General features: G+C 39.6%; 1 protein-coding gene across 5 annotated transcripts in view; it reads right to left on the reverse strand.

Moving 5' to 3' along the window:
• LOC128356838 (kazrin-like) overlaps positions 1–26247 on the reverse strand; it is a 122972-nt gene that overhangs the window by 23874 nt on the left and 72851 nt on the right. For 3 of the 5 annotated variants that reach the window (XM_053316994.1, XM_053316995.1, XM_053316993.1), the window contains exon 3: positions 24219–24326. The exons of 1 other annotated variant lie outside the window; for it this stretch is intronic. In XM_053316994.1, coding sequence (XP_053172969.1) covers positions 24219–24326 — 108 coding nt within the window. Of the gene's footprint in view, positions 1–12296; positions 12527–24218; positions 24327–26247 lie in introns of those variants that run through there. One more of the 5 variants, XM_053316997.1, reaches the window with a different exon arrangement.

The following is a 26247-nucleotide window of genomic DNA, read 5'->3' on the forward strand; positions in this document are numbered from 1 at the left end:
GTGTCATTTTACACCTCCTGCTGTTTATCACAGCTGGAAAATGCACTACTGTAAAATACTATATCATACTAAACTGGCTGCATGGTGCCGAAACTGTTTAGAATCCAACTGGAAAGGCAGCATTTAGTTACTATGCAAAATACAGTTTACCTTACACAAACTTACACAGTATCAATGTACGACTCTTCAACCTTGACTATCTTTCAATCTAGGTTACACTGCCTTTGACTACAACTGAAACATTCATCACTATAAACCTTCTGTCTGTCATCATGTCTCTTGAGATGGTTTATATTCTTTTTCATTTGTCTTTTAATGTCTTAGTATTTTAAATACATTATGTAAACCACTTTGAATGGCCGAATTTAAAATGTGAAATGAGATTGTGTGTGTTACATAACGTATCAACAACTTTATTGAGAAAAGAAAATCCTTGTGTACTTTCAAATCTCATGCCTTTTAACTCTGCCTACTCTATATGTGGGGTGAATCAGCTGCAGAAACATAAGTACCAATGCTTCAAGACAAAAATAAACCTATGGAAAATACAGATGTCACATCCAGATACTCTCACACTGTTGCCTTTTAATTTAAAGGAAACACTTGATGACTCAGTGATGTGTCATTACACTGAAAAAGACAACCAGCTGGTGAACATTTAAAACCTTTCTTTAATGCAGCATTGACAGGATGAGTCTCCACACTTGGCACAGCAAGAGGACCCTCAGCATCTATGATAGGAAATGCATTTGTTGTCTAAATATGCCACGGCAGTTATTAGCATAAGAGTGAGAGATGTTAGAAAAGATATGCTATTGTCTTCTCCGATTTTCTGCAGGCGAGAACAGTGCTGGAGCACCCTAGATAAGACCATCCAATGTTGGGGGAGACAGTGGGGTGGGGGAGAGTGAAGACAGCCACCTATTTTTCAATGTCCGCATAGCCTCTAGGCTGGCAAGAAGCATGCGCTGTAGCTATGCATTACAAATGACACTCAGTGGGAGCTTCCTGATAAGTGCATTTTTTCCTGTCCCCCCCCCCCCCCAGGACTCCACACAGTTCATTCACATTGAGGGTCCTCTCTGACATGGTTGCCAACATCAGTCTCACAGAAAATGTGAGTCTCATAATTTATCTTACATATATGTAAATGAGTCTGTAACTTGTTTCAGGTATGAAGTTTGGTTTGAATACTTTGTGATACTGTGTACATATGCAACACAGAATCAATGGAGTGCCCCTGGTTTTCTTCAGTTTAAAGTCAATAAAATGACTTGTGTACTGTAACACACCTAGTGGAGAAAGTGAAACATCTAAAGACAGATTACATGTGTTTGTATTGATGGATAAACCTGGATGAATGACGAACCATAACAACTTCATTACAAAAGCCCTAAAGAAGCAATATGAAATGGTTGGCCTTCATATTAAACACTGACTGAAGGCTGTTTTTATCAACAAAGGTTCAATAGTATTGTGAAAAGAATTTAACCATGAGAGGAAAAGAATATGAACAAGTTTTCATGTTTTCTTCTCACTGCAACAAAAGTTAAATGTTACACATCTCAACCACGCTGCTGTTTTCAGCTGCCCTCGAGCTCCACTGCCAACAAAAACCTTCTGGTCTTAATTACATCTCTTCTCAACAGAAAAAAATATGGCAAATACAAAAAGAAATGTGTGTAGGACTGTGAGTACACATGAAGTTGTTTTAGTTTGGAGTGGTGTGACACTGTTGCCATCACAACCTCAGAAGGGGTGAGAGGATCTCTCAGGGTCAGATGTTTACTGCCTCTGCTGTTAGCTCAGCCTTCAAGACCACCTGTTCCCCACTGGCTGACAGAATCAATAGATTTTCTTCTCCACAATGGCAATTACCACGGAGGTCTGACATACAGTATAGCTGCTGACTTAAACTTACACACTTTAGACATAATTTCTTTCAGTTATGATGATGATAACATTATACACAACAAAGTAATTGGTGTGTACATCTCAACAAAAAAGTCAAAAATAGGCAAGAAACACGGGCGGTCAAATCAAATAGGTTGTAAACAAGCCAAAAGCTAAACCATTTTATCTAGATCTATACGCATGTATGTATATATATACAGTATATATATATACACATATATATAAAACCAATAGTGAGCACAGCGTTCATATGTCTGTAAACATTGCTCACTGCACAAGAAAACTTTGAGTACATACTACTATTGTGTAGCACAGCAGGTCAAAGTTCAGTCAGGAAGTCAGTCTGTAACCAGCAGGAATGTATTATAAAAAGGCATTCAATTAGTAAATGGCATTACAAATTTTACAATCACTTTTCTAGGCTTAATTAATGTTGTGCAAATATAAAACACTCATGGGTTAAACATCCACAACATAAATAATAAACAATTCTTATACTAGCTGTTAGAGACCTGTCAACAGTTTTACAGACATCTCTTTTATAATGGCGGTCTATGGGGGAAATACTTTTTGGGCTTTTGGTTACTAGAGCTGGTCACACGTGAAAGTGTCACTGAAAAATTGGTATACTGTACTATTTGCATGGCATGATGATGAACTACTGCATCTGGTGAGCTAAATTAACACATTAGCAAGCTGGCAACATGTTCATGTTAGTCAGTCCCAATGGGTCTCTATTTGCACTGTACTGTTACATAACTATTGCATAATTTTATCAATATACTGTACTTTACCCAATATATAAATATTTGAAATGCTTGTGTGACTGAGCCTTTGATATGAACAGACTACAGCAAACAACAACAGAGCTGTGTCTGTTATAATCTGGGTGACAACTGGAGTGACTGAAGATGCTGTTCTATCCTGTGTGGTTACAAGTACAGTATATGAGTGGGTGTCATGAGTGTGCATATATAGCACTACAAAATAAAGATAACATATATACAGTAAATGAAACTACTCACAAAATTGTTATTAATGAAGTACACAATGATTAAAGAAAGACAGAAATAATAAGGAGAACAAACAAATCAATAAAGATTTTGTATTGTAGCATTTACTAAAAACTTACAGAAAAGCAAATCTATAAAACCGAATTTTAAGACACAACATAGTCTCCAGCCTTTAATGACTGGAGCATTAAGAGTTTTGCTTGTATAACCATTAGCTTTTTGTTTGCATTTCTTGCTTCTAATAGCCAGAAATATTAAAAAAAAATGTGAACAGGGAGTTTGTTTATGGCCTTAATGTGTTTCTCTGCCTTAAGTCTTATGCAACTGCCACAGGGATTAAACTGAGGCTAATGACGGCTGATCTTTGTCTCTGACTCGATCAGCGAAGAAATATGTGCATTCATTGAAGTCCCTCTCCTTCATCTCTGCCTCCATTCCATCCCAATTCCCTAAGCTGGCTCGCCTCTAGTTATTATGATTCATCGAAACAGTAAATAAAAGCTCCATCCTTGGCCATTGATGTAAATGACTGCTTAAATGTGTCCATTTGCATAATAGTGGCCATGCATCAGCTGACATGCAGTTGGTACCAGTGAATTATCTGATAAGTGCCATTCCCTATTTGTATGATTTAAGCAAAATGGCCGAAGCCGCCTCTCTAAATAATCCACAGCCTTTGTGTGAGAGCATTGGTATGGTGGAAACCAGTCTTAAAATTGTCTCAAAATATCAGCTTTCTCAGAAAACTTTTTTTTTTTCCCCAGAATTTATGAAGTCATCTTCCCGCTGTGGTAGACCAAAAGATTTTACCATTTGTCTTAAAATTAGTGTTTTTTTCTGGGTCCACAAAGACTATTCTTCACTTGTAATCAGTAGTCATTCATCAAGACGCTCCATGGAGCTGGCTCTTGCTGATTCTACATCAATATGAGGATCTCTTTTCATCTGTCTCTGTTTCTGTCACTTTCAATGTCTACCACAAACTCTCCAGTCCTGTTCCCTTCCAGATCCTCCTCTCCCAAAAACAGCAGGACTCACAAACCAAAGTCACAAAAGGTCCAACAATCTATCTGAGAGTCCAGTGGCCACAAGGCAGCTGAAATTGGACTTGGCTGGAACGGGATTGGAGGTCAGAAATTGAGAGGGAATGACAGTAAAGTGTCTAGAGGGGGGAAATTTTTAGATTGGTTCTCCCTTGTCAGAGTGACGGGGAAGGAAAGACAGGGTGGGGTTCAATTTTGCCTGTTACTGGAGACAAAATCAATTAACAAACCTATTGTTCCCACAGAATTCTCATTCAGCTGGCTCACACAGTGAGGACTTACAGACACACAGTATGGAGCAGATGATGGCAATAAAAATAGCTGCTGCTGTGACAGGCAGTCTTTCTCCACTGCACACATTATAATGTGGGTGCACATACTGTATGTGGACTGCTTAACAATGAATACATAATGATGAAGGTACACGAACTCTAGAAAATCCTGATGAGGTATACTTTGACATAATAACTAGTAGTTTTGACACATTATGCACATGTACTGCTTTGATTACCGCAGTATAATATTCTATTTGATGAAATTATACATCATTAGAAAAGTCCACCTACAGTGCATACATGCAACATAATGGTTTCCTTCAAATCATACTTCATACAAAAACAAAAACGGTCATATTTAATGACAGAAAAATGCTGTAAAGTGACTCTAGTTGGGCTCAAACATAATAATAGTAATAATAATAATAATAATAATAATAAATACTTTATTTTTGGATAGGGACAGTGCACATTTGTGAACATCGATATTTAAACATCTCTGTAAACATGCCGGATTATAGCAAAGCTGCTAATTTGCATCCGTAGTCCCTAGTGAATAAAAATACAAATAGAAGAGACAGCAAATAAATAGATAAAATACAAAATAGTAGAGACAACACACACAGCACAGTACACAATCAAAACATAATTTCTCCAGCAAAGATTAAAGGGTCTATATATAGTCAAATATTATCCATAGTCTGAATACAGAGCGTATCACCACAGTTGTGCAGGACAATGGAACAACCCAAATCAGGAATGTGTTAAATAAAAAAAGGAATGAAAGAGCAGTTGGGGTCAAGAATGTGAGTAGCAAGTGCTTTCATGAACGGGAGGCAACAGCCCACATCCTCTTATTTGTTTTGGACTTGGCAACTCAGCCGTGGCACCACTTGAATAATTACATTCAACAGATTCTCTGCAAAACCATTCAGCGATGCCCTGCTGGGCTAAAAGCTTAACCCTTCATTGCAGTCCTTTGAATATACTATACTTAAAATAAATTATAACATTGATTTGAAGGCTAATGTGAGGATTTTTTTTCAGCAGAATTATTCTGTTGTAACCAAGGAATGCAAATAAAGACGATAACAATAAAACTTCAGCTCAAGCAGTTTAATGAGCTGAAGAGCTCCTCAAACACTTTTCGGCCAACTTCAATCTAGGGGTGTACAATATGACATTAATAGATTAAGAACAATTACAAATTAAATCTGCCTTTACAGAGAGATAGTTAATATTTGGCTACAGTGCACATTGTATCAGTTCATCTGTGTGACAGAGCACAGTCTGCTAGCAGGAGGCTAACAGGAAACAGTGCCAGCATAGCGAGCGCCTTGTACCATATCTCCAATCTGCTGGTGAAATCTACAGCAGTTTTAATGTCCTGCTAGGAAGAAAATCTAAATCTGAGTCACATAATGTTAAACTGGCAGCTGGGCTGCAGATAAATGCCACCATTTAGTGGTTAGCTCACTGCTACTGCACGCTAGTGGATCGTGATCCTGCCTGAAAAAAATCATTATATATTTTTGCCATATCGTCCACCGTTCAATCTCCAAAATCTGTACACATTACAGTAAGAAATAAAATAATTGTGATAATATATGTAATAATTATAAAACATGCCAGGCTTGTTATCCTTATTATAAATAATTCATTTTAATTTTATTCAACTGTAAAGGAATAGGGTTTTTTGACTCCCTACATGAAGATCTACTACACATCTCAAGCTGGGGCCCCTCAGTTTGAGCTGATTTCTGGATTCATTCTGCTTCCTGTTGCCTCTATAGTATTTGTGACAGAGCAAAGAACAGCTGAGCCAGTGCTTCACCAGCCAGGATCCTATACAAATCCATGAGGATCAGCAGCGTTATTCCATAGAAAACTACATGTAAGACCGCCTTCAGGCTTAATGCACCCCCCCCCCCCCCCCTCCCCTCCTGACATGGCTCCATTTCCTTGTAATGATAATGTCCCAGGAGGCACAAGAACTTCATGGATTTATCCACAATCTTCAGTGTTAGAAAAAGAGTGATATTGAAAATTCCATGTACTTTCTGGTTTTAAAGACACCTTTATAGAATCACATTGTATTCCAAAAGCTTTCAATTTGATGTGTTTGTGTTGTTTGCAGACAAGGTCACAATAGTGAAAAAAAAACAAACCCAAAAAACATTCATTCTACAAGTATGTGCACACCCCACACCATACTAAATGCATGATGGGATACTAGGGGTGTGACGAGATCTCGTGCCACTAAAACGTGACAATGTTTCTAATCGAGGTGAATGTTGTCTCACAAAGCTATAATTAAGGGGTGCACCAAAAAAAAAAAATGAATGGTTTTCTATCGCTCATTTGCACTTCATGTCTTCTTTTTATAACATCACATGTGGATCATTAACCTTGTTGCACCTTCTACCTGCTGAGAAGCTCTCAGAATGGTAAGTTGACCTCAGGTCCTGAGGAGGAATCTAGTGCAGCTCGTGACCTCAGTGTATCGTCACACCCCTGTGGGATACTGACTAATGTTTGCCATTGCAGGCATGTATAATTTTGAAAACCATTCCGCTTTAATTAATTGTGGATTTCCATTCACTTTCCATACGGAAATCTATTGGCACACTCTTGAAAGCTTACTTGGGCTATGTGGAAACATTAAGTCAATTGAAATTAACTGTAGATTATTCAACTGACACACGCTGAAAGACTTGAAATGAAAGGAAACCAGTAGTTGCCTACTACTACTACTACTAAAATAGGCAGGAAAAATATATTCCTACAAAAAACTGAAGTCAGTGCATTTTGAAATGTTCACTGGGATGGTCCTTTTAAGTTAGTTATGACTGGTTTCTTGTTATGTGACCTATTTAATGTAATATAAGGGGGCGTGATTGTTGAGGGCTCAAATGCAGTGTTAAAAATGTGTTAAATGTGTCACTTTCACTTGCGTGTCCTTATGAAAGTGAATGCACATGAGCACACTTTCACATGAGACCCTGCACATGTCATTCAGGACAGATTGCCAAAATCTATTTTATAGCACCACTCATCTCGAACGAGATGCTGGAATCATTAATAAATGTCTGCGTGTGTGTCTCTCTCTGTCTCACACATACACACACTTGTCTTTATGGACCATTGATAGCAAATTCATCAGTGGCTCATGACAGTAGTAACGCCTAAGCTCTGACTAATGAAGGCAGCCTTCAGTGTCTGCTCAGTCTGAGAGTGCTTTGCTCTGGATTAGCTAGTCAATTCTCATGAGCAGAACAATCTCCCTGCGTCGCCTGAGGAGATGACAGGGTCACGCCTGATGAAAAGTGGAAAAAAGGGGGAAAAACACACCTTGCCTTAGGGCTTTCCATCATAGATATCAGACTCTAATATTCTGTATTAATGGAGACAGTGATGAAGAGAGATTGGTATTCAGGATAGCACATAAAGGAATGGATTGCTATTTATTGATGAGCACAGCAATGGGGAGGGTAGCCTCAAGTCCCCATGGTCTGTAGCCTCATATAAACTTGTGATTGCTCTGAAGATTACAGAGAAACTAGTTAGCTCATAACAGTGAATGTATTGGATGATTTAGCCAATAAAATGTATCCGATTAATATATGAAACAGGGAAGAGCACCAAATCCTCACATTTGAGAACCAGCAAAGATTTATGTTCAATAAATGAATATCAGTTATCAAACTAACCCTTTCAGTCATGATGACGTTTTACCTCCAGTGAATTAATGCTTTTATTAAACAAACTACAATCTGAAATTCACAGAATTCCCAGCCGCCACCATTCATTTGCATCAAAGGCATTGCAATGACTATGTCACTCACTACGTGACTCACTTCCATCTAGTCAGCCAGTGTCGATCAAGAAGCCTATGCTTTAACATCACAGAATGTGACATCCACATGCTGGCAAGCCTATTTCATGCTTCAGGTCCTTGGAGTAATGGGGGCTGAACTCGTGTGAGTGTGGGGTTAGAACAGAGCTCCACAGCGAGCAAAAAAACTGATCAGAGGGAAAGATAGGCAGTAATCTCAGCCACATTCCACCATGATCTGCATCTGTCGGCTTAAAACCCTCTTGTTTGTCTATGGATTGTATCAGCCACTCTGGCCAGAACTTGATGTTCTCAGAAAGAGGCAAACATGCAAACTTATATGTATGTTATGAGTAACTATAGCTGTGTCTTTAAACAGAAAAGGAGTATTTGCATTTATAAACCATAGCTTTAAAAAATATCTTTATTTTTGGTGTCCTTTAACAGAGTTTCATAACCAGCTCTCTCTCATTTTCACAGTCTGTACTTGCATTGACAGTAATCCATCAAAACAATCTGCTTGTTTTAAAGTCTGCCCCCTCCATCTATAGCATGAAATCTACAGACAGTGAGATTATATTCTGGACAGCTTTCTGAATTCCTGTCATGGAGATTAACAGCAGAGTGGAAGAGGTCACAAGCAGAACCCTTTCCGCAGAGGTGGTAATGAAGGTGCAGGCTGGCAACTATCCTCCTACGTGATCTCCTTTTTAGCTCTTTTGCTTTTTTATCATCCTCCAGTATTTTGTATTAGTAGGCATGCATGTGGCAAATAAACACAGCTAGAATATAAACCAAGCCAATTTGAGGATATAGTAACTGGAGAAATGTCTACGTTTTGCTTATTTTGGGAATAACTAATTATATGTACATTGCTGTCTGAGCTAGGGCACTAATGAACTGGTGCTTTGCTCAGGTGGTTGCTCCAGTTAGAAGCTAACTGTTTGTGATTTTATTCTGAGAAGATGATACAGTAGCAGACATGATGCGAATGATAATTGGTTGCATCAGGCTATGTAGGGAATAATTGCTGCAATGGTTATGTTTGATGAGCTGTGCTGGTATTGTAATGTGGATAAGAACATGTTAATCATTCACCCATGATATGAAATGGCATCACACAAACCATCAACATTCAGCTTGTTTTGCAACATCTATTTTCGCTGGCTTGTGGTCTATGTTATTGCTACATGTTGTTAACACTGCGCTATTATGTTACCTAATCTTCCCTGGGTATAGCCATTGAGCATATTGCGAACAAATAAACAGTTATTTTCCAAGAATGGTTTTGTTGTGCATGAGTGGGAGTCAAGTACTGTAGACAACAAAATAGCAATTTCTGATGCAATAGGAACAATAAAAAAATCAGTTTTGGGGAGAGACGTCTCTTGAATGTTGTATGACCAGAGCGTTGTTCCAAATTCAGCCCAGCATAAGTATCAAACTCAATAGAATCATCCTATAATGTCTACTAGCAGATTAGCTGAGATAGGTAGCTCCATGCATGTGTAACAGAGCAGATGTGTACACTATGTATATCTGTGTTTGTGTGCATATATTTGAGAAATGACCTTTGGTGCTAAAGGCTAACAGTGCTGTTATTTATAGTGTCTCCCAAATGGGAGGGTAGACGCTGCATCACCATGGATATTTCATCAGTACGTGCATGAGTCCACATACATGCAGAGACTGTGCACCTGTGTGAGGTGGCTCCTATTACTGTGACAATACACAGCACTCCTTCAAATCAAGCAACACATCAACAAACAAGCTGTTGCCAAAAATAAATATGGCCACCTAGAAAATGATGATGTGGCAGGCAAATTACAGAATGGAGGTGTCAAAACAATCCTGCAAGCCTCTTGAGATACCAAATAAGATTCTGGGGCTGAAATATGTAGCTAATGGTTATCGAGTTGCATTTGTTCCCAGTTTTCAAAATGAGCAGGGCCTCGGCTGACAGCTTCAGGAAATAACGCGACAAGACTGAGAAGTCTGTCACTGCAAATATGAGCTACCTTTTCAATGACTTGCACGCAGCAAATTTTGTCATGCATCCATGCATATCTGATGAGCTGAAGAGGAATGGACAGTGTCTGAAAACAGCAGGTGACAGTGGGATGAATTTGATTTGTGACAGTGACAAAGTAAGCAGCCACATTAATCTGAGCTTTTCTTTAGAGCGAATTTGAGTACTGTAGGCATCGAGGTATTCAAACGGAGAGAGATAGATGAAACATAAAGGCTCCAATCAGTCCATCCTCACTGAAATACAAAAATCACTGCATGCTTTCACAAAGCAGTCGCAAATTCAACTTCGCATGACTATTGTCAATCATTATTATTATAGTTACTTTACCATTATCCTTGACTTGATTCTGACAGGCGGTTGATTATCTTTAACTCATTCCAAATTGTCCTCTGTGTCTGCCTCAATGTAAGAAACTAGCTAGCACCCGAGGGAGCCACTGGCTGCTTTCACCTGCAGCACAGTCAGAGAAAGAAGGCAATTACACAGCCATGACCAAACTCAGCTGCTGCCACAATTAAACTGTCAAATTGAGGCAGCTAGAAGCCCACGCACACATGCACACACATGCATGCATCCATGAGTTGATTGACACATACTCACAGATGGACATATGAATACATTCAGGTGCATATAAATGTGGCCACACACACATAGCTCTGACCTGATCCTCAGTCAGTGTCAGTCAGATAGTAACAGTCTGTCCAGTGGAAACCAACAGTGGCTTCAGTCCTACAGCCTGGTTCACAGAAGGTGTTAAACCCACTCTGACATCATGTCATTCATCTGAAAACACTGCTTTCTCTCTGAGTGGCAGCTGTGAGACATAAAGGAGCAATGTAATCTGAAATGATTTGGGGTGTCGCTATTTGATTGGCAGGCCCAGTAAAGCTGAGGAACTGGGGTTTGATGTGGATTTAATGTAGTAAAGATCCAACCAGAATATTTCTGCTTGGATATCATCAACAGCATGGTATGATTATATTGTACATAATCTGCTGCTATGGTTACAAGTAGTAATGGTTGCATGACTAATGTTGTCCTGCTCCATATTGCAAAGACAGACCACAAATGACAGAAGCTGTAATCACAGGAACGTGTCAAGGAGAGGTGAGTAACTGAGCACAATTACAAATACATAACCACACCTGGGACAGTGAGGGTTACTGTAGGGAAAGACAGCCATCCAGCCTCCAGGTGTTTGTTTTGCTATGAAAGCACTAATTGTGTCACAGCCACACCTTGGGGTTAAGCTCGAAGGATTTAGATGACCTGCTTGAAAAACATTTAACTAAGTTAGTTTCTACAAAAAGTGTGACCGGCAGAAAAAACACACGGCTAATGTGTGTTGTCATCTGAACTTTTACCTCTATGTTTGGGTTATTTTTAGTCCAAGGTTGAAGGTCAGGTGAACTACCAATACAGAAATGAAATGCAGGTACTTGAACGAAAAACAGCAGAGAATTACACCTACAGTCTTTTTTTCCCACAGGAGCAACATTTCACAGCTGTTGTAATTTAATGCTTTCACGTTAAAAAAGTGTGAAACCAGCCAGGCTGACACAGCATAAAATCCTGTTTGAATGTCAATGTGCATTCAGACTAAGATCTGCGGTTAACAACCTGAGACCACAATGTTTACAATAGAAACAGAACACAATGACTTCTTTATGATATGAGACCACGAAAACGAACACAAAACAAACCTCACTTTACAAATCCATTGTGATTCAAACTCAAATAATGACTGTTTTTTTCAAAGTTTTATTTGAAATGTAGGTAAGGTTGGACTCTGACCTTAACAGCAATATTTCCACAGATTTAAGAAAACAAGAGTTTCTACCTACTCATTCTTAGCATGACATTTGAGTCTCAACTCAAACTAATACTAAAGACTGCAGAATAATCACTTAATGGTATACTCTCTGGCCCCATGTTCAGACCGTAATAACTACTCTGACGTCAGTGCAGGTTAAAGTCCCCCAACGGCTCAGCACCACAACTGGTGAGTGACATGACACCTGCAAACACATGAACACGTGTCTCTCTTTCATCTGAAAAGAAAGACACAGAACAAGCCACCATTGATTTTTCATTGTATAAAAGTGCCAGGCTGAAACTCACTTCATACTCCAATCTAATAAGGAATAGAGCGGCAGCTGCACTTGTCGTTTCTACTCAACTCACCAGACTTTCCCTGCTCTCCATCTGACTTCATCCCCTCCTCCGAGGGCAGTTTTACGGAGGATTCCAGGATCTATCAGGTGTGTGCTGCGGGCTTTCTGGACAGAAACAAAGACAGAATCCAACAAATCCTTGTTTCTCAAACAGCCCTCCCTCAGACCACAACCATTTTTATCCTGGTCCCCACTAAAGTCAGGTTCAGTTGACACCAGGAAATACATCCAAGCATTGCCGCTGTGTCTCTCCCTCTCTGAGTGTACCTGTTCAAGGCGACTCCCACGGGTTCAGTGATACAGTACACTCGGCCCCTCCCCCTGAACTCAAATGGCTTACTGGGTAAGGAAAAGGAGGAGCTCACCGGGGCTGTCACAATGATTTTCCCACATTACTCAAATACGCAATAACAAACATATGCACCGACCACTGGGGGGAGGAGCCAATCCAAGGTGTGGGCTTGCAAGCAGGTGAGTGTCAATATGTGTGTAGCCTAACACCGCAAGCTGCTCAGCAACAGGTCTGCCAGCTGTTGACTTGCCTGAGGGTCTCAGTAACCTTATACCTTTAAAACAACATGTATGGTACCATGAAAACCTTTAGTACCATTAAAATGACCACAGCAGTGAAGGAAAAAATACGTTTTTGTCTGCATTGACACTGTTATACAGTCAGTGAGACATGTTTTTGGTTTGATGCTGATCAATGTTTTTCACCCCACATTTTTTAGTAACTTGTACAAACTAAGCAAGTCATACAGAGTAAAGTAGGGGCTTAAGAAATGCAATAATGGCTGGCTTTAGACCTATAGCCATGGGATGAACACAGGATATTGTCATCATTTTGGTGGATTAAAATGCAGCTCTTTTATAAGTTGTAATACATGACGTATGCTTACATTTCATTGTAATAAGCTATCCTTTAAAGCCGCCTACATTTTAGTTTAATTATATCTTCTTATGTGTAATTTCTGTGGTTGGCGTGGAGAGCAAGCAAATAGACTCAATCACCAGAGTTCATGATTAGTGCAGACACAGGTGCGCTGTATTTGTTCACAAAATCTGTGTATGCTTGTTGTATTTAACCACTCCTGCAGTGACATGCTGTTAGAAGGCAGGAAGGTAAATGAAAGATTGATGATATGCGAGAGGTCAGACAGAAGAAGCCCTGATTTTCAACAAAAGAGATGATCTTCTGAATTAATTAAGATTTATTCATCTGTCTGGAAGGGAAAAGATAAAACCTCTTAAAACGAGCAGAATGATGACTCAGAATTTAAATATAACCCTACAAGTAAAGTGAACACACAGAATTAGTCATAAAAAGGGGAAAACAGCAGTAAAAAAATACTCATCAAAGACTGATTGAACTGTATATTGAAGTTATCTGCCTTTCATCCATGTAATAATAAAAAAAAATGGAGCCTTTTGTGTGCCAACCAAAATATAATCAGTATTCCCATAATAATTATATTTTATCAGCTGATTAGTTCACATTGAAATGGGACAATTCATTATTAAAAAATAAAAATGTAACAATTCCATATGAGATTTCTTCTATATTTACATCTAACAGTATGTGGGCCACGCAGTCACTGCAGCTGCTATAAAGTAAAACCACTCCACCCACACTGTACTGTGGTAAAATAAGCCCTCACTGGTTGTCTGCTGGCCTGTACTCAGCCCAACTTCTCTCTTGCACAAATATTTTTTAGAACCTAAAAAACAATGCTGATTGATTCATGTAAATTTAATTAAACTCATAAAATGTGTTTTAATGTATCTATTAATTCATCAACAATGCTTAACTACTAACCTCTGCTTAATTACATGCCTCAGTAGAGCTTCCACAACTCCCCACTGACCAAGAAAACATGTAAATCATTAGAATAATAAAGTTTCACTGCTTTTTATTTAGGACTGGTTCGTCTACAGAACCGATGCAATACCGACTATTGACACGCAAGGAGATACTATGCCAGTAGTCCACAGGCTGTTGTCCTGGAGTGGTTTTCCATGCCAATAGTTTGTTCCACTGATTATGTAATAGTTTTCCAGAATTTATTGCCAGACCTCTTGTAGGCCACTGACTGGACATTTCTTACCATCATGTTGTGCATTTTAGTGCTGTTAAATGGGACGTTTTTACTACATTTTACTGTTTTAACTCAAACCATGACCTTTCCAAAACCAAGTATTTTTTGTGTCTACACCATACCATTTTAATCCGAACCATGGGTTGGCATAACACTTGCAAGTAAAAACATTCCTCCATTTTGAAACAATTTAAATTTGACCATGTAACCTTGCACAATTAATACCAATCTGCCTGTGTAATAATTCCCTACCAAAAATAAATGGGCGATTGACATGAAGAAAACTGCACTGGTAGTGTCAAAAGATCATGTTTAAATTTGAGTCAGAAGAGTGTGTTCTCCATACAGACACACCCACACAAGTGTGTTTTGATGTTATTTCAAAGCCGACCTATTGCAGTGCTACATGTTAATGTTTAAATGTATAGTTATGACAAAATATCAACCCCAAGTAAGCTCACACTCTTCTGAAGCCACCAGACCAGACCTGGGCAGCAACATTCAATACACACTCATTAAAGCATAAAACAAGAAGGGCCTAGCATCATTTAAAAAAAGTGAAAATAGTGCAGTTAAGGCTTGTCTATAGCGCAATATTATTGCGACAGCCCTACTCCTACGCAGAGTGCGTCATTTTAGAATGATTCAGTGTACCATCCCTCTATCTGAAACAGTAAAGCAGCTACAGAGAATAATCTCTTGTTGTCTACTGTGTCCATGCATAATGGACAAGTGAGGAAACTGACCACTGTCCACTCAAAGGGGTGTTTGTAGCCCATGCAGGCCTTCAGTTCTGCTGCCTCTCCCTCTCCGCTCAGCTGATACACAGCAGATTAAATGCTGGAGGTGGAGATGCACTTTTGGTGAAGAGTGTAAGGCTTTGTGTTGTGAGCATGGGTGTATATGAAGAAGGATTTTGCTTCATGATAACACTCAAGGGATCCTTGAGGGAAGGAAACATGGCAGGGAGAGAGCAGCTGAGCCGTTTTGCCCGACATAATTGAAATCCAGTCATTGATTTTCATTGGACCTTATTTTCATCTTACAGTCACAAGGCTATTTCATGAAATGGTAACAAATGCCTTTTAATGTCAGTGACGAGGAAGGCTACAGAAGTTATATTGGCTATAAAGGATGTGCCCCTGCCTAGTACTGATGGTTTAAGATTAGATATCCAAGGATAAGAGATGATTCAGTGATTTCCCCATTCAGGAGAACTCAAGAAAAGAATCTAAGGAAAAATTATTTATTGCAGGGCAGTTCCCTAAATGCTGGATGACCTGGAAGAAGTTGTTGTTTTTTTCATGACAATAGGGTTTTGAGTGAAAAAGCTTGCATATTTAAAAAAAATATGATAAGTTACAAGCACTGTATATTGAATATATTAACAAAACCATCTTTGCTTGCTCAGTAGATGGCAGAGTGCAACATATTAATTACACTATTCTTGTTCCAGACCTGTTGGGACATGCTAGCTAGAGTGTAAGGTAACCAGGAAGCAGTCCAGCTGCAGCTCAGGCCCAGACACTTATGAAGATAAAGTGCTAATCAGCAGGTCTGTTGGGTTTCCTAATTAAAAGAATGTACTTGGCATGTGCAGGCTATTTACACTACATTAAGACAGCATCAAATCACACTAGAGAGACCAGGGAACAAGAGGAAATTAGCTTTCTTTGACACACATGGCTTCAAATGTGATACACAGTGATACTGTGAGAACATGACTTACCTGTAAAAAACAGTTTATAAGAAATTAAATTCATGTTCACCTTGCCTTTTCTGCATATTGTGTGGTTTATTGTCCCCTAAGGGAAACTTGACTTAAAGACAGGTTAACAAACTATCAAAAACATAACATAATCACATGTAAAAAAACAAAAAAAAACAAGACAGAGTCTGGCTGAATTAAAACCACTAAAAAGAGAATTTAAGGATGTGATTCAGTATTGTGCAAATTTAGCAGGGTTATCGCTCTGGGGACAAAGGAGTTTCTGGTCCTGTCACATTTGTAAAATGGAACTCTAAATCTACGGCCAGAGGGGAGAGTCTCAAAGTTGCAGTGGAGGGGATGGCTTGCACAGTCTAGTATAGACCTAGCTTTACTGAGGACCTGCTTCTCAAAGATGGCTGTCAGAGAAGTCTGTGGGGTTCCAATAAGTTTACCTGCGACCTTCACAATGTGGTCCATTTGGTTTTTATCCCTGACACAAATGCTACCAAACCAGTCAATAAAAGACAAAGATTCAGTAAGAGACATCAGTTTCTTGTCCACATTAAAAGAATTCAGCTTTCTCAAGAAGTACAAATGTTGTTGTCCCTTCCTACAGACAGCCTGAAAGTTAACATCAAATTTTAACTGATTGTCAATCACTGTTCCCAAATACTTACATTGGTCAGTGAATTCTATTTGACTCCCTTTAATGTATGTGGGTAGGGTTGAGCAGGTTTGGGTTCTTCTAAGGTCAATAACCATGTCCTTAGTCTGAGGGACTGAGGAGGAGGAAGGACCTCACACCACTGTACAAACTCAGCTACCACTGGCCCATGTTGAGACTCGTTTTTACGGAGATGACTGACAATAACAGTATCGTCAGCAAATTTAAGGATGTGCCTATTCCCATGCTGACTTCTCCAGTCATTGGTGTAGAGGATGTAGAGCAATGGGGACAAAACTATCCCTTAAATGAAAATCAATGGAAGTAGCCAATCTTCCTCTGCAGTCAGTTTACACAACACCTTAAAGGACAGCAGCAGCACCTCACACTGCTGGGAACCATTTATTGTTCATCTGAGAAAGACAAGTGACAGATTTGAGAGACAGATTTAGAAATGTATACAGGTCTTGTGAACGAGGTGCTGTCTATCTTTTTAATGCCGGTCTTCAGTGTTGCTTAACTGGCCTTTGTTGCAACACACAATGCATGTGTTAATGGACACCATCTCCTCATGAAGAGCCCCACCACCCCTCCTCTCTCTTCCCATGATATTTTTCCAACACTGCAGCTTGCACAGTAAAAAACACTTGAAACAAGCCTGTCAGAAAGTTCACCCACAAGTTGCTAAACAGTGTAAACTGTTTGGAGGGAAAAAGCCAGTGAACTGTGAAGATGACAGAGTTGAATAGAAAAATGGTCCCAATTGGAATGTATTATTAAATACTCTACACCACAGAAAATAATGAAAGGAAATGTTGTGGTAATGTGATAGAATCTAGAGGTTAAAATGCTGCAGTTACAAAATCACAAAATTTACACAGACATACCTTCAAAATGGATTTCATATTGTGTCTATCATCAGAAAAGGCTGTTTAAAACACAAATAGCACTGCATTAAAAAACAAAGAGGATGCATTGGTGTGGTTGTGTTGCCTCAGGTAATATAAATGAGTCTATTTGAGTAACACATCCCTGAGCTTGATGATTTATAAAGGTGTCAAAACACTGCAGAGCATTTTTATAATACTGAGACAGAGTTTTACAATTCAGGTCAAAGCAGAAAAGATGTTATTCTTCTGACAAGTACAAGGTAAAGAAGGCAATTTCGCCACTCAGTTTCAAAGCCTTCTACCTGAAATTTGTACTTGCACATATTTATTGGTCAAAGCAGCGTGTTGCCTGATGATGGTATATTGCTGCACAGGTAATTTTGTTTTCTGACCTTTTTTTGCATCAAGATCCCAGCTGTGCCGATGCAACAGTCTCACTGAAATGATTGAGGAGTGTTTTTTGACGCAGTACTGTTTGTCGCTCTGAACAGTGTTATAGACGAGTAACACTCCTGTTGCATTTTTTGAAGTTATGACATGTCAGTGCATACTTCACCTAAATGGGTCTCTAGCAGATTACTGCAGGGCTTTGACAAAGAATGCCAAGGTCTCAGATTTGTTATAACCTTCAAGAGGATGTCATTTCCTCTCCCATGACCTCCGTCCCAACCCCCCCACTCTTAACTCTTTTAACCTCCGGCAAAGCACATTAATGGGGAGGGCGGGTCAATGCTAAAATGTCAACTTTAAGTCTTTTGTTTAAAATGAGACCTGAAGGTGTGCAACCTTATATTGTTGATCTGCTGTGTGTCAAAAAAGTTTCTTTCTTGCTTTGTTTTAGCTTCTCTAATTGGCTTGCTTGCTCTTTTCTTGGTCTACTCTTCATACTCGTGAAATGCATACCTTCTACTCAGCCAGACTGTCTCCTTCAGTCTTCATCTCCGTCAGCTCTCTATTCTTCCAAACTTCATGTTCTGTAATCAGTGAAAGGGAACCGCCAGCCACCAGGTGCCACTCAGCTCTCTTCCAAACCTGTCAGTGCCAACAGCTACGGTCCCTCTCCACCATCACCTCCACTGCCAAGTCCCTACTGCCAGGCACCACAGATGAGCTTCACATGGGCCTTTTTAACAGCCATTTGAAGGGCAGGCAGAAGGTATTACAACTGGTGGCTGGTTGTACCAGTTGGCTGTATGCCTTGTGTCAAGACTGAGTCCAAGGAGGAATTCAGAAATAGAAAATACACCTCTAGTAGCACCTTGGCGCAATGCTGCACCAAGGTGTAAATCCAAAACTAATGAGGTGTAGGTGTTAAGTGAAAATTTTGGAATGCATTCTTAGACTGCAAAACAAACACATTAGAATTTCTCAGCGGGTGAGAAGACAAGTGTTTTATTTTGGAAAATACTGTCAAAGATTAATTACAGTAGATTCATTATTATTTAGTTTGTTAAAAGGAAAAGCTGTGAAGGAGCAACGTTTCTACTCTGGATGTCTGATCTTCCTGGCCTCAGGGTGAGCACAGACATGCTATGAAGCAGATTCATTTTGGCTGCTTGAATCCACCAACTTTTGATCACTTTTAGTTCATGACCGTAGTTGAGCGTTTTTTGATATAGATTAAGTAATACATTGAGATCAGCTTTAGGCTAAGCTTCCTTTTCCTTCCAGAATGTATTCACCTGTTAAACTCATGCTTACAACAGGTCTCTGTGTCCATATACAAAGACATGTTCTATTAACATCTCAAGCATCACATAATACAACAGTACCCCACACAAACACCCAATGGTACACAATTCATAAGCCTTCTCCAAGCCTTCACAAAACATGTAGTGGATGAGAAAACTCCCTGCAGTATATGAATGTGTGATGCAGTCAAGAGCTTCCTTAACAAATGGTGCCCACTATAAAGTTCTTGTTATTGGGCTATTCTGTTCAGCACATCAAGAAGAGCAGGTTTACATTTTTCAGGTTTTAATAGGAAATGTTTAAACAGCTACACTACAAATTGGATGTAACTCAAACTGCTGTGAAATAAATATACTGCATATACTAAGTACTAAGAACACTTTAAATATATTTGAGGTCTGTTTTTAAAACGTTTTACTTGTTTGGTAACACAAAATACCTTAAATGAATACCTTAAATGTATATGTAAAATACATATAAACATATCTTAAGGCCAACTTTTAATACAATCCGCATAACCAAAGCCTTTTCATTTTAATATAACTTAAATACACATTTGAATACATACAGCAAAACATGTATATTTACAAGGTATACTGACAGCTTGATTAACTACAGTATCAGATGAAGGTCACTGAATGCACATTTGCTGTTTTTTGGTCCATTTGCTAGAGACACATTTACAAGCAATAAGAAGAATTTCAGACAGTCTGAGACCTGGTACGGTACTTTTGAATCCATTCATAGACACACATCACATACACTCAGAAGCATACTATTTAACAACCATTACATCAATCAAATGAATGAAAATACACAGTCAGTGCAAGACTGACACGCAGTTCTACATATTTTTAGATCTGCATTTCTGCATGATGCTGTAGTGTATAAAATAGGCTTGATTGATTAACTGCAAAGCACAGCAGCAGTGTAAATAATTTAAACTGTCATGTGTTTGACAAAGTCAAATGTGCTGCAGCACTTTGGTAGGTTAATTTATTTAGGTGGAGCAACCTGCCTTTGTACGGGAAAGAAAAGAAAAGGAGAAGAGAAATAAAGAAGAAAGAATAGAAGAAGAAAAACAGCAAAAGAGTGTGGAAAAGACTCAGTGGAGGAATACAGGCAATTAGAAGTTTGTGTCTCTGAGAATTTCTCTGATGTTCTAGTGAAAAACACAAGTGTTGCTCACACACAGACACACACTCACATGTACCCGCACAAGAGGGTTTTTTTTGTATATTTTAATAACTTCTTAAATAAGCCTTTCTGCACAGACAAGTTTAATCTAGACCATTTGGAAATTTTACTTTTTGACTTTATGACCTTTGAGTCCCACTTGTCAGCAGCAGTGACAAAGACTGCAAATAATCAGACTGCTGCTCGGCTCTCTTTGTCAATTTCAGCCTCTCAGTAGCCTTTAATGGGGAAGCCAGAGGACAGAGGCACACAAGCACAAAAAAGCCCTTTGTCTATGAAGCCAAAACATCTTTGTGAATCTACAAAGTGAAACTCCCATTATATGTCTATGATGATTATGTCCACTGTAGTAACTCCGTATTACTTTTTCTCTCCCTCTTCTTTGGTAATATGAGCAGCCTTTGATCACAGAGTGACCATGCCTGCTTCAAATCTGACTTTGAAGATGACAATACAAGCAGTATCCAATTTGTCTGGCCAGTGCATTGTGGCATAATTAAATGATATGAGTCACATTAAAAAACAACCAAAAAAACAAGCCCAACTGCTGCCATTGTGTGTGAGCATCTCTGAGTAGCTATTTCTGATGCGTGGAAATTACAGTGGAGAGGCCTGGATATTGTTGCTGGAGACAATTTAAGTGCCACTCTCCCAATGGTTATAAGAGGGTTTTGGTGGGGGCAGGTGTTTTGGAAAAATGTCAGCGCATGGGAAAAATGGCAATGCTCAGCATAGACCTCTCCACACATGCACACCCACACATACACCTTCACATCCTGCCTTTCTTTATTATTCTCTTGCTCATATCTGTCTCGCTCTCCTCCACCTTTCCCACTATGATTTTCTCTTATTAATCCGAAAACATGCAGACGGCACTGTGTCCTTATGCATTATGTAATGTTTCACCTTGTCCTCTTCCTCACCATGCTCCTACATTTTTCTTTTCTCCTTCTCTGTCTCTACTTCCCTCTTTTTTCCCCCCTGGATGCCCTCTTCGACTTCTGTACACTGCCCTTCTTATTTAAAACAGCTCACATGCACAGTAGGAAAGCCAAGCTTGACCCTGCTTGCGATTCCGATTAATGTGAAGAAGCAGCACCTATCTTCATACTGACACAATGCTCACTACTTACTTTTGTTTCTTCCGCTTCTTTCGCTCTCTCTACTGCAGCCCTGAGATGAATTTGCTGATAACACAACCCCTCAGCTCCCTGTTCCCATTCTGATGAAACTTGTGGTGATATAAGTGGCCTTGGCCACTGCAGGGGTGGTGTTTGTGTGTACGTGTATGTGTGTGTGTGTGTGTGTGAGTGTGAGTGTGTGTGTGCGCGTGTTTGTGTGTATGTGTGTTTTCCTGAGTCGGCACATTTACAGCACCCAGGAAACGACTATTGAACAAATGCACCAGCTGGTACATGCTGAAGGAGAGTGTGTATGTATTCAAAAATGTGTGCATTAGTCTGTGCATATAACTAAGCTGATCAAATACAGTAACTGCACATTATTTAAAAGAAAGATAACTGTACTCATTTGTAATTAAATATTTCAGCATATTGTGTGATATTAATCAATTAGATGCAGACACTGGCACTCAGCACTCAAAAGCTGGCATCAGATCAGTACAACCTTTGATAACATTAGGACAAACATACATGAATAAGAAAACAAAAAATCAGCAGCACTCAAATGACCGTACTTGTGAGCACCCTCCGTATCATCACAACATCAAACAACGCTAAAAGGAGAGAGGACAGAACTGGCAGCCAAATGGACCCCCAAAGCAAGAAACTCTAATGAGGAAAGGGCCCCTGGGGACTGCCTGGGTGACTCCGGAGCTTACAGTCTTACACTTTTGTACTGGTGCCATCGTTAGCTACCCTGATCCTCTCTACAAGCTTTTGCCATGAAAGAGCTGGAACATGGACACAAACTACAGATAAACTGCTACAACTGTGTTTTTCTGAATAGCTGACAATGCTAACGTTGGACCTGTCCGACCACCCAGCCAGATAACAGTGTGGGAATAAAAACAGTCTTTAAAGTTTATAGGCTGCTCTTTGGGATGGTTCATGATGACGCAAGTGACTCACAGGAGAATAGTTAACACAGGCGACCATGGAGCTTGATGGCACGAGCTGTTGACGGAGCCATATTGTAGCATCTGATTGCATGAGGGCTGGAAGGCATGGGCATTAGGTGTAAAACCGGTAGGTGTTAAAACTGTCCTCACAAGAACCATACAAGTCTCTCCACTACCCACTCAATACTGTAGCTACAAAAGTTACTACTGACTCAGCAGATTGAAACATTTAGGTAATGGATTAAACTTGTTTTAGAACTCGTAATGTGAAAACAGCTGGTGCAGGAGGCTTAAAAGGCACATTACGTAAGATTGTGATGTGGCTGTAGTAGAGTCAGTCATCAACTAAGATGCAGCTGCAAAACATGTGGGTGTGTACTGACCATTTACACAAATTAGATAGTTACAAAACATGCAGACTTATATTTAACAGCATTGTATTGTGCCGAGCAAAACTTGGGAGCCACACATTTCTCTGAGACTGACACTGAAATGAGAATAGCAGGTTCACCTTAAAGATCACTCCACCATAAGCTTGGTCAGGTAGGGGTAAAACATTATCTCTAATTTAGGGGCTAACCCCTTCCAGCAGTTGAGGGAGCTGTAGTCTGTCCTGTACATTTGCTGCCAGACAGACAATGCACTGCTAACGTTTTCCTCTGCTTACATTCACTGTCACTTTCCTGCCACTCACACTAGTTCAACCACACACTTGCTATGAATACACATTATACACTGCTTTTCCTTAAAGGAGCCATGCTACCAAGAGTTTCCAACAAGCAACAACACGCCACTGATTACTATATACATGGATATTAGGCGTTATTTCTGGCATTCAAAAAACATTTTGGCCTAGCAATTACCACTAACTTTTCAACATGTTTACATGATATACAGTATATATATTAAAATATATATTTAATGCCATCGTATGGAGTTTTAAGAGTCTTACCTATAATGTGTATATTTTTAACCAGGATAAGTATTGAGTCACTGTATTATTACTGTACATGCTGCAGATAGATATTATTTCTGTCCTTCTGGTCCGTCCAAGCATGCAACAACTGCACATAAAAACGAACAAGTGGTCAATTACTGTTGTGTTCCTGGCTCAGTACTAAAGTGCATGCAGCATAAATTTAAAAGCAGCCCTTCTTATAGTCTGATTAGTTGAAAATCTGTCCGTGATGTTTCAGGACTCAGTAGCTTCATTAGCAGCCAGGGGCAACCTGGGCCAGTAGTAACAGGCGTCGTTAGCTGGAATAACACGTGCAATGGATGCTCATTGTTCCAACAACAGCTGCAAGCAGCAAAGGCTGAGATGGAAGAGGGATTGATGATTGCAGAGATGCTACTAGTTACTACTGCTCTTACCCCATAAAGAAATCCTAGCTCATCCATGTCACAGGCACTCAAGCTAAAACTCAAGCTCTTGTGGACTATCTCAGAGAAAAATCTATTTGCTGGTGCAGATGTGGGTGTGTATATGAAATATATTTGCACATGTATACATTCTCAGACATTTGTGTGTCAGTGTTGCCTTACCACAACATCCACTTCAGAAGCTCCAGTTTTAAGCCAACAGGAATGAGCAGATCTTACCTTTGTCCAGGGAGGCATCCGGAGAGTTGAAGTCCATGAGGCTGCTGATTTCACTGGTGTAGCAGAGGTCAGTGGCAGGAGGCTTCTGCCTCGGTTGGGGAGATGGATCTGGGAGAGGAGAAAATAACCAGACAGGGTTAACTTAACATACAACATATGAAGGGATTTAGAAAGATAACAGAGGAGAGAGCGATAGAAGAATGTATCAATGTTCTTGGAAATGAGACTTGAGCTCAAGATTGAGAGGATTCTTAATAACTCCAAATAAATACCAGGAGAAAAGAAAATGATGTATATTGGACTTCTTAAAGTTCATCTTAGCTTTACTTGTGTTGTATCTTGTGTAGCTGTACTGTATGTTTGTTTAAGCATTCAGAACAGACTTAGAAGTGGAACTGGGGCTATAAAATTGTATAAAACTGACTATGTCTTTAAAGTTAATACATTCAAAAACAAAATCTACATACATTTTGAGCACCATAAATGTAAACAAGCTATAAGCAATTTCCGTGGAACAAGACCACTGACATTACACCAGACACAGATATGTGTGTTAGGAGAGAGAAAGCCTGTGTATATTAAAAATTCTCATAAGTTGGTCTTCCTCTGTACACAAAACTATACTGTAGTCTAATGCAGGAGGACATTTGGGAAAGAAGATGATTATTGCAGTGCAACACCAATGAACTCCACACCATCCATCTCAATACACACATAATGAACTTTTACCTTTCACTCCTTACACTGTACTAACTCCACAGCAGCTTACCATTCATTAACACAGCTACTGTCTCTGGAGATAGTGTGAACGCACCGCCGTAGAAAAAGCATACAAGCCTTAAACACATGCAGGCGCATAAACACAGCCGCTGCTTTAGAGACTGCATACACACATAAATATTAGCATTTTTATGACCAGAGCGTGATTTGATTTCTGGTGAGGTTCAGTGGTTTCTAATATACTTTTTGGTTCCCATAAGCGGCACGTTGTGAATGCATATTGGATGCATGGGAGTGTTTGCTAAAATGCCTTTAACATGTGTAGTCCACCTCTGCCATCCTCTCTAGATTTTATTTCAAAGACACGTTTGTGAAGGGTCATTCCTGGTCAGTATCGCTTTTTGAAGAATAGTTGTCTCTAGTTGGTTAAAAATAATAAAAGAATTTAAGATTGTGCTTTGCTCAGGCACACAGTAAAATTCACATTTCAGCAAACCACATCTCTTCAACGTCAGTCCTCAACCTCCGCTCCTCTCTGACCTCCTCCACCGTCTCCTCCTCCTCTTCCTCTATCAACTGCCACCAGTCCACCACCCACCTATTAGGAAGCTGTTACTGGTTAAATTATTTGCAGTAATTGAGCACAGATGTGTCTGCGCAAAGAGCTCGACGTCTAGGGGCGGTACTGTCATTATGGCAAGATTAGTCATCACAGTTGTCGAAATGGACTTTATAAGGCAACAAATAACAGCCTTGCTGCCTCTCCCCACCTAAGGTGATTGGTGAGAGCACACGAGGGCCGTTTCTTTTAAAATTGTATATAACACTTGGCCACCCTGCCTAGCAAATGTATAATTTTTCAAACTTGCCTCTGGTGCAGCCTTTAGCAGCAGGAACACAGTTGTTAGTTTTTTTTAATAATTCACAGTGCATACTTATCTGCCAGCTCCAAGCTGCTGCTGCCTGGTAGCCTCGTGAATATATTTTATCTTCCCTGCATCGTGCCCTTGACAGGCCCTCAGAGAAAACTTACGGAAAAGGGAAAAGAGTGTGGTGGAATAAATGCAAAGGAAGAAGTAAGCCATGATAGTTACTTAGTGGAAATGGAAAGGAAAAGCTGCTGTGGTGGAGAGAAGGGGACCTTTAAATGACAGTACAGAACTTCTATTGATTTATTTTATTTTTAAGCTCACTGCATTGTCTTCTTCCCTTCAGAAATAACATCTGAATAATTTTGGGTTGCATTTGAGCTTCTTCTCTCTTTATTTTGTGCAGCACATGAATTTTCAAAGATTCACTGTGAAACCTT

Source organism: Scomber japonicus, chromosome 4 (assembly GCF_027409825.1).
Source record: "Scomber japonicus isolate fScoJap1 chromosome 4, fScoJap1.pri, whole genome shotgun sequence".
In the NCBI taxonomy this organism is placed as follows: Eukaryota; Metazoa; Chordata; class Actinopteri; order Scombriformes; family Scombridae; genus Scomber; species Scomber japonicus.